At 35.5% G+C, this 14,611-nt stretch overlaps 2 protein-coding genes across 2 annotated transcripts; one reads left to right on the top strand and one right to left on the bottom strand.

Moving 5' to 3' along the window:
- Nucleotides 1-445: 445 nt before the first annotated feature.
- LOC132193191 (facilitated trehalose transporter Tret1-like) lies at nt 446-3,851 on the bottom strand. Its single transcript, XM_059613671.1, has 5 exons — nt 3,714-3,851; nt 3,108-3,282; nt 2,215-2,749; nt 1,523-1,873; nt 446-1,120 (listed from the first exon to the last, which is right to left on the bottom strand). The coding sequence occupies exons 2-5, from the start codon at nt 3,217-3,219 to the stop codon at nt 688-690; spliced, it is 1,431 nt and encodes a 476-aa protein (XP_059469654.1). The 5' UTR covers nt 3,220-3,282; nt 3,714-3,851; the 3' UTR covers nt 446-687.
- A 5,812-nt stretch (nt 3,852-9,663) lies between these two features.
- Nucleotides 9,664-14,540, top strand: LOC132205712 (facilitated trehalose transporter Tret1-like). Its single transcript, XM_059634965.1, has 4 exons — nt 9,664-9,847; nt 12,120-12,654; nt 13,172-13,691; nt 13,860-14,540. Exons 1-4 carry the CDS (start codon nt 9,688-9,690, stop codon nt 14,151-14,153), a joined length of 1,509 nt encoding a protein of 502 aa, XP_059490948.1. The 5' UTR covers nt 9,664-9,687; the 3' UTR covers nt 14,154-14,540.
- The last annotated feature ends 71 nt before the right edge of the window (nt 14,541-14,611 follow it).

The raw sequence follows: 14,611 nt of genomic DNA, 5'->3' as shown, positions 1-14,611 counted from the left end.
TTTGCACGCTGATTGGCTGGCAGAAAATCACGCACACTAATTGGCGAAAATTTACATTTTAAATAACTCAAGGCGGGAAATACACGCGCTCGTAGCGTTTATAATAATATTGGAATCCTAGTCGCGCCTGCACATAATTAAGATAGGCAACCTTGCAGTACTTTGCAGATGTGCGGAGTGCCGACTTGAAGGAATGGGTAAATAAATCGCGTAGTTTTATGCAATGCCTGGTTTTTATTAAGTGTCATGAATCATGATAAATCTTCAAGTAATTTTGTTGTTTGGTATTACGATTTCATTCGTGAAATAAAAAGATTAGAATTGATTTGTGAGATCCGCTATAATTGATTTTTAGAAAATAAGACAAACCGAGATTAACAATATTATTTAATTACTTGTATTGATAAAACAAAATTGGGCATTGAAAAATATAATAATTCCAAAATATGCAATTTTATAAATTTAATATTTTATTTTTAAACCTACTAAAAAATTTCAAGAAATAATATAATACTGGAAAGCATTGCACAACCCTTTTAAAGGTTGTGGACGTTTTTAATAAAAAAAAAAAATTATGATAAAGATATTTGAATTTTCAATAAATTGATTGAAAAAAATTAATTAGCACGTAAACAATAAAATTTAACATACATAAAATAAATCAAATTTAATTAAAATGATTTTATTCTATTTAGCAAGCTCCAGCTGAATCTGGTCTAGCGTTTTGCCCTTGGTTTCTGGAACTAGGAAGAAGACGAAAACTGTGCCAACGATGCATATTCCGCCAAACATCCAGAAGGTGCCAGCCGATCCGAGTGATTCGAGAAGCCCTTGGAAGGTCTTGGTCACCACGAAAACGAGCACATAATTCTCAACGCAGGCCATGGCGGACGCTGCTCCCTTGATCTTGGCTGGGAACAACTCGCCGAGCATCGTCCACGGAATGGGACCAAAGCCAAGGGAGAACATGATGATGAAAAGCACCACGCTGGCCAGAGGAATGAGTCCGTAGTTTGAAACGTCGACGCCAGTGTCCAACAGGTAGAAATGGACACCCAGAGCTGCCAGACAAATTGCCATTACGCTTGACGAAATCATCAAGAGAATTCTTCGGCCGGCCCTGTGGATGGAATTATTAACAATAATTATAAAACAAAATTTAGCCTTCTTAGTTTTTATCAAATACATACAATAAATCCAGAATTAAAAATTTTAACAAGAAAAATTATTATTTAATTTTGTTATCATAAAATCCAAATAATTTCAATAAATGTAGAAAAGGTAAAGTTTTTTGTAATAAAAAAGTATTTGAATTGGAAAAAAATGAAATTATTTCTGGAATCTTGATTTTTATAGATAGGGATGAAATTAATTTTGAATTTTGCTTAATTTTAAGTATTTAATTATTATAAAATATCTGCAAATTTTGAGGTGAATTTGAAATTTGAGCATTTTGAATGATCTTAATGGAAAATTTTTCCATTGCATGATAAGAATGTGAAACTGGTAAAAATTTACATACCTGTCAACGAGAAGTAGGGCCAAAAAGGAAATGACCACTTGCACCACGCCGACGATGATGGTGGCCACGCTCGGTGATAAGGTGCTTCCAGCGGCGTCAAAGATGATCACCGTGTAGAAGATGACGGCGTTGATTCCGGAAAGCTGTTGGAACAGCATCAGTCCAAGTCCAACCATCAGGGCCTTTCGCGACGCCTTCTCCTTGAATATGGACTTGAGGGCCTCCATCTGACTGGTGGTCTCGGCACGCTGACGTTCCAACGCTGTCTGCATTTGACGCAGCTCCTCTGTGATGTAGCAGCCGTCGCCGCGCAAACGTTGCAGAGACCGCTCGGCTTCAGTGCGTTTTCCTCTGCAGAAAATTAAAATCTTTAAATATGATCAGGATATCTTATTTTTAAAATTATTAAAGTAATTCAATAAAAGTACATAAACAAACCACATAAAAAAATAACAGAAATATAATATAATTATAACATTATCTACAAATAGTATTTTAAAGCGCATGCAATTCATATAAAAATTGATAAATTTTAATTAATATATAAATGAACAATTTTATAGTAAAGTTTTAATCACAAACTTTTAATTAAAAAAATACTAGAAATAAAATAGAGTTACATTTTATCTAATATTTTAAAATTGTCTAAATATTCGAATCAATTGTTATTTTCTCCTCACAATTTTACCTACTTTGACAAGAGATTTTGAGGTGTTTCTGGGACGAAAAACAGAATAACCAGGTAAACGAGGGGGATGCAACCCGAGATGATGTTGAGCCAGAGATAACTTAAAACGGCTCCGAACAAGTAGGTGAAGAGAATGCCAATGGTGAGTTGCATCTGGAAAAAGCCTCCGAGCGATCCTCGGATGGCGCTGGCTGCAATTTCACCAACGTAGATCGGCGCCACGACGCTGACGGCGCCGACGCCGAGGCCGGCGATGATGCGGGCCGCGTACAACCAGCCGACGGAGGGTGCGAAGATGATCATGACCCAGCTGACGATCAGCGGCGCCGCCACGATCTGCATGGTGAGGCGCCGACCCAGTTTGTCGGAGACGACGCCGGCCGGCAGGGCGCCGCAAAGGGCGCCGACGGCCATCAGACAGCCGATCCACGAGCCCTCTTCGGCGGTGATGGGCAAGGGGCTGTTTGGGCCCATCAACACAGGGAGGGTCGGCGACGTCCAAGCCATCACAGTACCCGCACAAAAGGAACCCAGAGTTGCTGTGCAAAAAATTCCAGTTTAAATTAAAATGGTAAAAAAAAAAAAAAAAATACATAACTAAGAGAAAATAATTATTGAAATTCATTTGTATTATTTTATATTAATTAAAATCCTTTATTTTATGGAAACAGATTTAATCTGAGCTGAAAAAAAAATTAAGTGAATTTGAGTTATCCAATGTTTTTGAACAGTAGATTTTATTTTGGTAAAAATCAATTTAGTTTTCATTTTCAGCAAAAAATTTCTAGGAGAACTTTTCAGATTTTTATAAAATTTAATTAAACTTTTATCCTAATTTTTCAACGAATGGCAAATCATGGCAAACTATACACTCTTCACTCGCTGTTTTATAGTTACCAATGAGAGCGACAACATATTGTGGGAATTTTTTCCCTTGTGGCAGCGCTGTTTGATCCTTTTGCGGCAGCATCACCTCACAGGTCTCTTCATAAACTTTTCGCGTCTCCATTTTTGCAAGTTTTTATTTCCAAAAATGCGATTGAAGATTGAAACGTTTAGATTTGATGTTTTTCTGTAAAGAAAATTCAGGGTTTTTTTTAAAAGGTTTTTTTTATAAATTACAAAAAAAAAGATGCAGAGGAAGTTGAGTAAAAAAAGGAAATATAAATATAATTGGCAAATTCATATTTTTCAAAAATAATAGTGAGTGAATGGTCAAATTTTTTTAATTTTGTAAACGATCGATGGGGCCAATGGAGGATTAAGTATAACGCGTTATCATCAAATGCGGCTAGCAATCAAGGCGCTCATTCAGTTCTTATCTCAACGTACCAGTGGCCGTGATTTGTTGCCTAATCCGATTACCGCTATTTGCAAATAATTAGTCCCTTATTTATTGTCAATTAAGATAGTGGTTAAAAGCTAATTGATTTATATTTGAGGAGTGAGATTTATTAAAACCTATTAAATTGTAAAATGTATCAGAATATGAACATAACTCACCTAATTTTTTATTATGATCAACGATTACGGAGCCGAAAATCACATGCTCCCCTCAAACTGGGAGATTCGGACAGTCAAACAATCCAAACCAAACACTCACGCTCGATTTTTTTTATCATATGCCGATAAAAAATTCATGGTCCTCTTCAATATGTCCCACCTCCGTATAATGTATTGGATGCACCGTTGTTTAAAGTGCGGCCATTATTATGTAAGCAAAGCACCATAGATAAGGGAAGAATTCAATAATTAGTAAATCAATATAAAATAAAACTCACATATAGCAAAAGAAATTCATTAATTCAAAGAAAAATCTTATACTGGCTTGTTCAAGTACAAATAGTATGGTGAGCCAAAAAGGGAAATGACGAGTTTAAAAAAAGCGAAACATTAATATTATGCCTTTTAATTAGTAATTTATTCACGAGACTGAAAAAGTATAATTATAGGTGCCGAAATTTATAGTTAAAAATTTTACTATTAAACTCTATGCAATAAGGAAGTAAATTTATGCATAATTCTACTATGTTTAACTGCTAAAAAACAGCGCCTTTGATTTTGGGTGGGCTATCTGGTGCTGCCACCGTGGACGGTTCTTTAGAATTTCTAGAGTTAACTTTGATCAGCAGTAAAAAGATCTGAATGAAACGCGGGTAAGGTTTTCCTTTTTCAATATTTAAAATTAAAGTTTTTAAGTAAATAAATGAGTAGAAAAAAACAATGGGGATCATCTTTTTATAAAAAGAAATACTTTTTTTCAATTTCCATCTTTTAAGCACTTTTAAGATTACCTAAATCAACAGAATGGATTTTTTTTATTTTATGTTTCCTCTAGATTCTGTAATGTGAAATTGCGAAACACCTTTTGTTGCTTCAAGCTTTTAATGCATAAAAAAAAAATACGAACAACAACAAAGAAGCGACAAGTAAGTCGGCGCTACAGTTTATCTGTTGAGGAAGAACGATTTTGCTCTGGGGTTCAAACGTGCGGTTACATAACAAACGCAGATTTTAACATGGGCAGTGTTTAGCGACACGTGATGACACAATCACGTGTTGCTCACGCTCTGCCCGTGCGAATCTTGCCCCAAGGCTGCATTAATTTTGTACCGGAACAGCGAGAGGAGAGATGAGGATTTTTAGAAACCAGTTTTTCGCCGCCTCCTAAATGAAGTGCCAAGCCAATTGATTGAGCAAATTTAATGCTAATGCTGCTGCGATGATGACAGAAATGATTAGGTGGAAGAAACTGCATATTATTATTTTTTCATTATTTGCATTTCAACTTTTCAGAAAGGTTTAAATATTTAAAAATCCTATAATTAATTATGTATTTAATAAATCTACAGTCTTTTACAAGAAAATTAAATTTATTTAATTAAATTTGCTGATTTTTTAAGAACAAAATTTTTGCGAATGTGACCTTTATAATCTAAACTGGTCCATTTGGCGTCGCGTCAACAACATAAACAGCAAGCCAAGGCGGGCCCCTTTAGCTGATATACCCTTTCCTCTTCCCCGTCGATGGCTAACAATATATAAGTGTGCCTGAAAATAGACGGACGAATAAGCCTCCGATTATTTTGTTTCATACATTTCACTCCCGCCGAGGCGAAAGCGTCACGCGATTCGCGTACGCAAATTTTAATTGCAAGTGCGCGGTGACCCATTTGAGCGCCACAACAAACAATCTATACAACAATTATTACCAAATCAATCAAAATTCGAAAAGTTAATATGTATGCGAAATGATGCAACTCCAATCAAATTTACAAAGTAAAAAAACTATTTGCAGAAAACCGTTTTAGCTTTATATAAAAATTATTTTAATCCCATTCACGCATCAAAATCCATATTTTTATGACCAAGACGGATCAAGATAGGTTAAAAGTGGGGCAAAAAATACCTGATACCATTTAATTGGAAAACTTTAATTCTATATTACTTTATTGATTCATTTCATTTGTGAAAAATAATTACTGTGAGAAGTTTTAAAACTATATATTTTTGTTTCCTTTATAATAATACAAAAAAATATCCACAGCAAAATAAAGATAAAAAAAAAATCGATCAAAAACGAGTGGAACTTGGGCGTGGAGAGTTTCCTTTTTATAGCAGTTGAGTCGGTCGCCTTGTTGAGAAGAAGCAAATCCGGTCCTGGGACAAATTTATGGTGCCGGTGGATCGCGCGATTCTGCAGAAGGCGCCTCTGAGTCGCGTGTCCCTTCCGCCGAGCCTCCATCAGATCGCGGCAGACATTGGAGTTGAGGTCGTTGCCGCCCGCCGAGCCCTCCGCCTGACACTTTTTCCTGAATTTTGAGTTAAAGCAAATTTTTACATAATTTTCGGTTGTCAAGCAAAGGTTGAGTCACTTTGCACCCAAGTGATTAAGTGATTTTTTATAATCAAACTTGTTTAAAGGGCATTGAGATGATTAATTACGTCTGTTCAGAGTTAACAAGATAAATATTATTTTTGGGTTTCCATTGCATACTTCATAATTAGCTAAAGTTGTCATGGAAAGTATGTAGAGGCACAGTATATAAATTTGTATAACAGCATAAAATTTTCAGTGATTTTATAGTTCAAATTTCAAGTTATTGATATTTTCTTTAATTAATCTGGTTATAATATATTCCCATAATTTTACAACTATTTTGCACAAAAATTTAACCACACAAAGAGTTATAAATTCAAATTGATTTCCTCTCAATATATTTGAATGAAATATGATATCTAAGTTAAGTTTTTTGTACATAAATCGCATAGCAGCTGGTAAGAAATGGGTATGTTTTGCTGAACGCTGTGATTTTTTCTGCTGATTACACGGCGCCATTAATTAAAAACTGAAATCGCGCTGCTGCGCCTTGTGTAGGGGTTATCGCTGTGCACAGAGACAGATAGGAAACGGCGACAACGTTTGACCCCATAGAACGCGCGATACCAAGAGGGTCACGCCACTATCTCGGCTGCTCCTGTCCTCTGTCAGCAGTACATAATATAACACAAGTTACAAAAGCTTTTTTCCGTGAATACGTAACATAATACATGACAAATTGAAAGTGCTCGATTTTTTAAGCGAATCCAGCAAAAAACTAAATTCGGTAGAAATTAACTTGCTATTTATTTGTCGGAACAATAATTATAATTTTTGAATTTTCGTTTTTACCAATAAACTGTTATTGTTACGTAAGAAATACAATTGTCAAAACTGATGAAATTATTTGCACTATGTCAAAAGTATCTCTGGTAATATAAAATTAAAATATGAAGATGTAGTTAAAATGCTAAGAATTAAATTTTTTAATGGCAGAAATAATTAAAAAATGGTTCGAATAAAAGATTTTTTTTTAATTATTTAATTACACTGAGAGTAATTTTATTTTATTCCACCTGATGGTGAGATAACTAATTTTGTCTAGTCTCTCCATTAATAAACAAACTTAGAACCTCTTTTTTTTAATTTTAAGAAAACATTTTGATTGCTTCCAATAATTTTATTTTTATTATTTTTTTTATTCATCTTTATTCCTGCTGATAAACTTATTGTTTTTTTTTTAATTAGAGCCGAATTCTAATTATTTCATGTGACCTAGCTAGACTATCTAAATTGAGATGCGTGTCCTACGTGCAAGTCTGAACACAAGCAGGCCTGCAATTTTCTAGAGGAGTTTATATTCTAGTTCGTGTGTTTTATTTATTTTTAATAGGCGTAGGCATGAGACCGGAGGCGCGTGATTTTGACGACGGGGTGAGTGTCGACTAGAGGACGAAAAGGACGCGGCCGAAATAGGTTCCGTGACGTCGGCGGTCGTGCCCCTTAAAGCGACTAAAATAGCGCCCTATGTGGTAAACACCGCAATCAGCACTTAACTGCGCATCTCTCACTTTTTTAATTGTATAATCACATACATAGTAAATTATAAAAAAAAATCCAGCAAAGGAACGCAAGTAGGTATTAGTTGGATTTTCTCATCGTTCTTATTCACTCAGAGAAAGTGCTTCCTTATTGGTTTGCACATTTTGAGGTCAACGAACCCTTAATTTTAAAATATTTCTAAAATTTGATTGAAGTCAAAATGATTTCTTTTGAGGAAATTTTTACCAAGTTTCCTGGGTAAAAAAAGTAATTTCTCATGCTTAAACCCAGAAGAAAATTGCAAAATTTCAAGAAGTGACCAGAGTATGAAAATTAAAAATATTCAAAATAAAAAAGTTCTTCATCATTGAAATAAATTTTTTAAATAACAAATTTGAACAGGTTCAAGGAAAAAAGTACCTATAATAAACTTTTTATGCTATTTTATTTTACGAATAAATGACCGCATTATTCAGTTTACAACAGTTACAAGAAAAGTTAAATTTGTAATTCATCTGGCTGATTTTTAAGTACATAGTTAACATAGTTTAAATATTTGAGGAATTGATAAACAGTTATGAGAGAATATCTAGATTTGTATGCCAAATTAGTTTTTATTGCAATTTTACCATGCAAAATATGATAATTATAGCTATTACATGAACAGTATCTCTGGGGCATAGGTACAGAAAGTCCGACGACTCCGAGCGTCTTTATAAGATCTGCGTACAAAACTCATCAGCGAGTGCAAACACGTGACAAATAAATTCCGCCCTCGGCTGTCGCGGAAGATCAAAGCCAAGACCAACACAATATTAATTCATTCGGTTTAAAATTTTAAAATTACCTAAAATTTTTAGAACTATGGGCATAAAAATTTTAGCAATTAATTACTATTTTAGTTTGAAATTTTGCAATATTATAGGTCATGAAATGGCAAAATTAAATTCTTGAATTTTAAAATGTAGTTTAATATTCTAAACTAATTTAATTTAACATATACAGTTTTGTGCGGAATATCTTGGGTGGAAAATACGAGAAACAAGAAAGAAAAAAAATGACCCGTGCTCAACCTTGGGCTTGAACTGCTTGTAATCAACCTTGAGATTAACGCGGTCTTGAATAATATGGAAAATAAGTAACGTGCATGTTTTTTGTCTGGATTTGACAGTAGATTACAAAAGGACTAAAATAATGCAAGAATTTTAATTAAATGAGAATCAGTGTAGACTTGGGCTATTAAAATAAACCCTTTTTTATAACATCAGAAACTTCACGAGCTGAAGACTTTTAAGTTGACATTGAGAGACAAGGTCACAGCCAGAATCCTGTTTTGAATATTACATTTTATGAAAAACGGAGATAAAAGAAAAATTAAATTTTCGACATACTTTTTTTTCCGTAATAAAACAATATTTAGATCATTTTATATAAGTATAATGAGGAATAAAACTGTTTTTTTGTTATCAATTAAAACATGTTATTACCCTTGATTGTGAAAAATCGTGAATAATCTTTATTACAAAATTAAATTTTGCTAGAGAGAGTTTGTAAATTCTTGTAAGAGTTTGTATTTTTTGTGTCCTGTTGACATTTCTTTCTCCGCATTTTGCAGATTCTGTTCGAGCACAAGAGTTGAAAAATGTCACAAAGGCCATTCTCATATATAGGAGTATGACGAAGAATTTAGAGGTCAATGACAGCAAAAAATTCTTGCCATTCCCATGACACGTAATTTAAAATATTTCAGAAGAAAAATAGCGTGTATAAATTAAATTTCTTTCTAAAATCCATACAATTGTAAATAAATTATTTTCCTCAAACTAAATAAAAGTGGGATAATTTTTCAAATCTTCAATAAAATTACAATATTTATTTAAAAAATGATTGAATTAGTTATTCTGAAATTGTTTAATAGGAGAAAGGAAATGAAGATGTTGCACAGATTGATGTCCCATTTCCAAGCAGCAAATTTTGGTCCCCAATGATGCGAGAGCTTATTTGGCACCGATTCCGGTCTTGGCAGCTCGGAGAGAGGGCGAGCGGCTGCGCGCGTGGGGAGCAAAGGCGAGTTGTGCTTCTGGGGGCCCGTCGCGGGCTCATCATCATTCAACGATGACCGGGCCACAGGGACGCATCCTGCGCGAGGAGAACAGCCGCACGGCGTTGACGGCCCTTGCCGGCCCCGCCGACGACGAATCTTCGTCCAACAGCAGCTGCGACTCGAGTGCCGAAAGGAGCAGCACAACCACCCAGTACTTCGCAGCCATCCTTGGTATGCAGTGTTTTTTTTTCCAAAAAAGAAAGAAAATCAAAAATATTTATAAAAATTCTAAATCGACAGATTTTAAAAAAGTTTTCAAGATTTTTATAGGAATTAAAAAAAAAATTAAATAGCCAACATTGATGTCGATAGTTCGAAATGAATATAGAAGAAGGGAGAATATATATTTTATATGAATATTTAATTCAAATAAATGAATTAAATTTTGAAATTCAAGCATTGTATATTAAAAAAAATTAAGACGTTAAAATTTCCTTTGAAAACTTTGTTTAATTTGTTAGATTATATAGGTAAAATTAACAAATTTTACCTAGAAAATATTAAACAATATATTTATTTGAAATTTTTATTTTTTAAAATATTCTGCCAATTTAATTACGTAATAATGATCTGATGATGATCTCGACCTCGGACCTTTATTTTGAAATCGGGCCAGCAGCAGCTCTGCTCATGCCACGGTGCCAAAAGTTATTGTCGATTTTGATGGTCAGCTTTTATTATATTATAAACTCTTCATCATCAAAGCCGACACCGAAATTGAAATTGAACTGCGTCTCGAACATCAACCGACGCGCACCAGAGGAATTCGCAACCGTTCGGCGCCGCGGCGGCTAATTTTTATTTTTAACTGGCGCGGCCGGTGTAGATTTCGCGCGCTAGCAACAAATTGGCACCTTGAGAGAGACTCTGCGACAGAGTGAGACGTCCTTTGTTAATGGCGTAGACATCCCAACAAAACTATTTTAAAAGCTGCAATTTTTGCAAACTTTATTTGCGACCTGAAATTATTCCAAATCTATGATATTCGAAAAAATGAAAAAAAAAAATGGAAAGGAATTTATCAATTTTAACTACTTTTGACTTTAATTATTATGAATAACAGTACATCGGATTGAAAAAAAAAATAAAAGAAAATATAAAAATTAAGAATTTTTTTCGTGTGCAAATGAACTATCAATTTAATTGAAAATAAAATGTTTTGGGGTAAAATGAATATGCATCAAAATATTGATAAAAATTTTTAATCAGAAAAACCACTTTGAAAATTAAACAAAACCTTCTCTGCAGGTTGAATAAAAAGCGCTTGCGATTCAGGGTGTCTGCCAATCAGCACGAGACAACTGCGCACTAGTCTCGGAATTTATGTTTAATTAACATTTGCGTTGCTAAATGTATTAAGTTCTGAAAGTTCTAATTTTCACGCTCGTCACGTGCCCCGCCAGGCTTCCTTCTGATATCACGGTTACTCTTTTGTTTTAATATTCTATTAGCACCGGTGGATTTCACACGTTTGCAAAACTGCAGTGGAAAATTTTCATAGACACCTGAAAATTAGAAACTCAAATATGATTGGAGGGATAGAAAATTCAAATTTATGAATGAATAATTTTTTCAAGCTGATTTTCATATCAATGAGTAAAAAAATGTGTGGGAGGGCACGTGTGGAAATGCTGATCACCATGGGTTTGAACAGATTCCATTCTTGGGGTCCACGCGGTGGTGCACACGTGGTTCGCCTTGGCCGATTGCTCCAGTACATAATGTCGACTGATCTTTGGTCGTGTGATTTAACTTGAGTAATAAAAAATATATTATAAAATGGAAAGCAGATGCCACACTTGGGGGAAAATGAATCACGACAAGAAGAAATCGATTGATTAACAGTAAAAAATGGGTTTTCAATGAAAATTGTAAAAGGTTTACATTGTTGATTTTGATATTTAACGTGAATTATTGAGTAAATTTGAAAGTTGACATGTCATTTCCATGATGAAATACTTACCATAGATTGCAGAAGACAGTAAATAATGGTTGTTAAAATTAATTAAATTCAAGGTTTTAGCTTTTGTGTCAATAATAAATTAATAAAATATTTGTGCCAATCAAATATTGGATTATTAACAAAAGTAAAATTTATGATAAAAAAAAGTAATAATAAAAGAAATTTAAAATTATGTAAGCACTTAAAATTTAATACGTTTTCGATATAAATTATTATAATTACAAATAAAAAATAGCTTCATTATTGATTAAAAGTACAAATTTTTTTAGTTCACTACACAAAATGATAACATTTTAAACTGAGAAAAATGCAAACAATAAAATTATGCTACGAATAATCTCATACAAAAAATTAATAAGAAATCTAATGTAACATAAGTTAATCGATTATCATAAAAATTATACCAATAAATGGAATTCCAACTTTAACTATGTAGTTAAAAAAATAATAATTAATTGGTCTTTTACATTTTGTCAACAGCTACCCTGAGTGCTTTCTCGGCGGGGACAATCCTGGGCTGGTCATCACCTGCCCTTCCACTTCTTCAGGCCGAAAACTCTCCCCTCCCTGTGACTGCTGACGAAGGTTCATGGCTCGGCTCCCTGCTGACCTTAGGTGCCCTCCTGGGTGCAGCCCCTGCAGGCGCCCTGAGCCAGCTTTTCGGCCGGCAACGATTCCTCGCCTTCCTGTCGCTGCCCCTGCTGACGTCATGGCTGATGGTGGCGCTCGGCCGCTCCGTCGGCGTCCTCTACGTCGGCCGCTTCATCGGCGGCCTCGCCACCGGCGCCGTCAGCGTTGCGGCGCCAGTTTACTGCGCCGAAATCGCCGAACAGAAGTGCAGAGGGGCCCTTGGCACTCTCTTCCAACTGCAGCTGGTCGTCGGCATTCTCTTCGCCTATGTGATCGGCGCCTGGGCCCCCTTGGAGTGCTTTGCCTTCACCTGCGCCCTGGTACCGGCAGTTTTCGCCATCACCTTTGCCTGGATGCCTGAAACACCTCAGTTCCTTTTGTCAAGGTAAAAGAACTTTACAGAGACATATTTAAATAAGAAATCATAACAAAATTAGTATCTTGAAAAATTACACATTTCAACACAAAATAATAATAATAATATTTAAAATTTTAAGTGAGAAAAATAAAACAAAGTTCCATTCTAAAAACGTATAAATATTATATAAAATTTAAAGGAATGGACCAAAGCCAATATTTAAATACGTGCGCAAGTAAATAGCAAATGATATTAGGTATTTTCAATCTTCAATTTTATATTACAATATTAAAAAACAAAAACAATATGTTTTTTTTTACAGAATTTAATCAAATTTAATTTTTTCCCTATTCGGGGAAAAATAATAGTTTTATTGAACTATTTTGTATGCAATAGAAAAGTTTAGTACGCAAAACAAAGCATTTTTTCTATGGAAAATATTGTATTTTTTTTTAACTTCAAGTCAACATTTTTAACATTACAAAATTAGTAAATTTCATATTTTATTCCTTTTTAATTATTGTTTTTTTAATTTGTGTTTTAGGGGTCGTAAATTTGCGGCAGAAAACTCTCTTCAGTGGCTGCGTGGAAAGGGCTGTGACGTCCAGAAGGAGCTGTTGATCCTTCAATCAGCGGCGCAGGAAGCGGACGCTTCAGACGCCGGTTCCGCCCGTCGCACTTTGCTGACCCTCGCCTCGGACGCCGCAACCAGACGCGCCCTGCTGGTGTCCCTGGGCCTGATGGCCTTCCAGCAACTGTCCGGCATCAACGCCGTCGTCTTCTACTCGGGCTCCATCTTCAAAGAGGCTGGCGGTGCCCTTTCGCCCGGAGTGGCCAGCGTGGTCATCGCTGGGGTCATGGTCTTGGCCACTTTGTGCGCCACAATGATGGTGGACAAGGCTGGACGCAAACCTCTCCTGCTGCTCTCGGCCGCCGCCATGGCCGTATGCTTGGCCGCTCTTTCATTTTCGTTTGCTTACACGGTGGATGCCGGAGAGGAAAAGCCCGACTGGCTCAATTGGCTTCCTGTCCTCAGCGTTGCAATTTACATTGTTGTCTTTTCGGTAAGAAAATTTTACATTAAAATATATTCAATAAGGTACAAATATTTTAAATTTTATTGAAATTAAAAATTTTTGGGAAAATAGAATATTTAAAATTTGGTGGAAAATTATTTTTATTCCTCCATAATTTCAGTTTTAATTTATAATTATTTTTCCTTTTACTTGCAGATTGGTTTTGGACCAATTCCGTGGATGATGATGGGCGAGTTGTTTTCGGCGTCAGCCAAGAGTCCGGCCAGCGCTTTGGTGGCCTCCTTTAATTGGGCGCTGGCATTCGCCGTGACCAAGGGCTTCCAGAGTTTGGTGGCCGCGCTTGGCTCGGCGGGGGCGTTCGCCTTTTTCTCTGGCGTGTGCATGGTCGGCTGCTCGTTCGTCGTCCTGATTGTGCCCGAGACCAAGGGCAGGTCGATCGAGCAGATTCAGCAACAACTCGCTGCCCCCAAACGCACCCTGCCCGTCTGACGACAATTCTTCTTGAAATTGCTCTGCTACAAGGCTGTGCCCTCGCCAGGGAGTGACACCCCGTCGCCTGCCACACGTGCAAAAAGACATTGACAATTTTCGCGTCGCGGATTCTACGGCGACGCTTTTATTTGTGCATTTCTATAGGCGTACAATACAACACTGCATAAACGTTTTAGGATTAATAAAATGTTGTCCCATAGTTTTTGTAATTATATTATATTGAAAAATGTGAATAAAATATATAATAGAGTCTCTTAATTTTAATTAGAATAATACAAGTGTGATTGGAGAAAATCACAGTTATATATATTTACAATTTGTTGAAATTGGACATGTGGTTGATTTTATTTCACTTGGATAATAAAGTCCGGTTGTATTAAGAAATTATGCATATTTTTTTTACCCCCGATTAAAAAATGACTGAAAATTACGACTTTCTCAATGCAGTGTTACAA

This window comes from Neocloeon triangulifer, unplaced genomic scaffold (genome assembly GCF_031216515.1).
Source record: "Neocloeon triangulifer isolate White Clay Creek 2 clone unplaced genomic scaffold, ASM3121651v1 ptg000003l, whole genome shotgun sequence".
NCBI classification, from domain to species: Eukaryota; Metazoa; Arthropoda; class Insecta; order Ephemeroptera; family Baetidae; genus Neocloeon; species Neocloeon triangulifer.
Note: the sequence above shows the minus strand (reverse complement) of the source record. Positions and strands in the feature narration are given on the sequence as shown.

Excerpts from the sequence above, each read along its gene's own strand:
- LOC132193191 (XM_059613671.1), bottom strand. The coding sequence starts at position 3,219 with ATGGAGACGCGAAAAGTTTATGAAGAGACCTGTGAGGTGATGCTGCCG. Across the intron at positions 1,874-2,214 it reads CCTCAAAATCTCTTGTCAAA|AGGAAAACGCACTGAAGCCG; the intron begins GTAGGTAAAATT and ends AATTTTCTGCAG. Across the intron at positions 1,121-1,522 it reads GCCCTACTTCTCGTTGACAG|GGCCGGCCGAAGAATTCTCT; the intron begins GTATGTAAATTT and ends TTCCATCCACAG.
- LOC132205712 (XM_059634965.1), top strand. The coding sequence starts at position 9,688 with ATGACCGGGCCACAGGGACGCATCCTGCGCGAGGAGAACAGCCGCACG. Across the intron at positions 12,655-13,171 it reads CCTCAGTTCCTTTTGTCAAG|GGGTCGTAAATTTGCGGCAG; the intron begins GTAAAAGAACTT and ends TTTGTGTTTTAG. Across the intron at positions 13,692-13,859 it reads TTTACATTGTTGTCTTTTCG|ATTGGTTTTGGACCAATTCC; the intron begins GTAAGAAAATTT and ends TTTTACTTGCAG.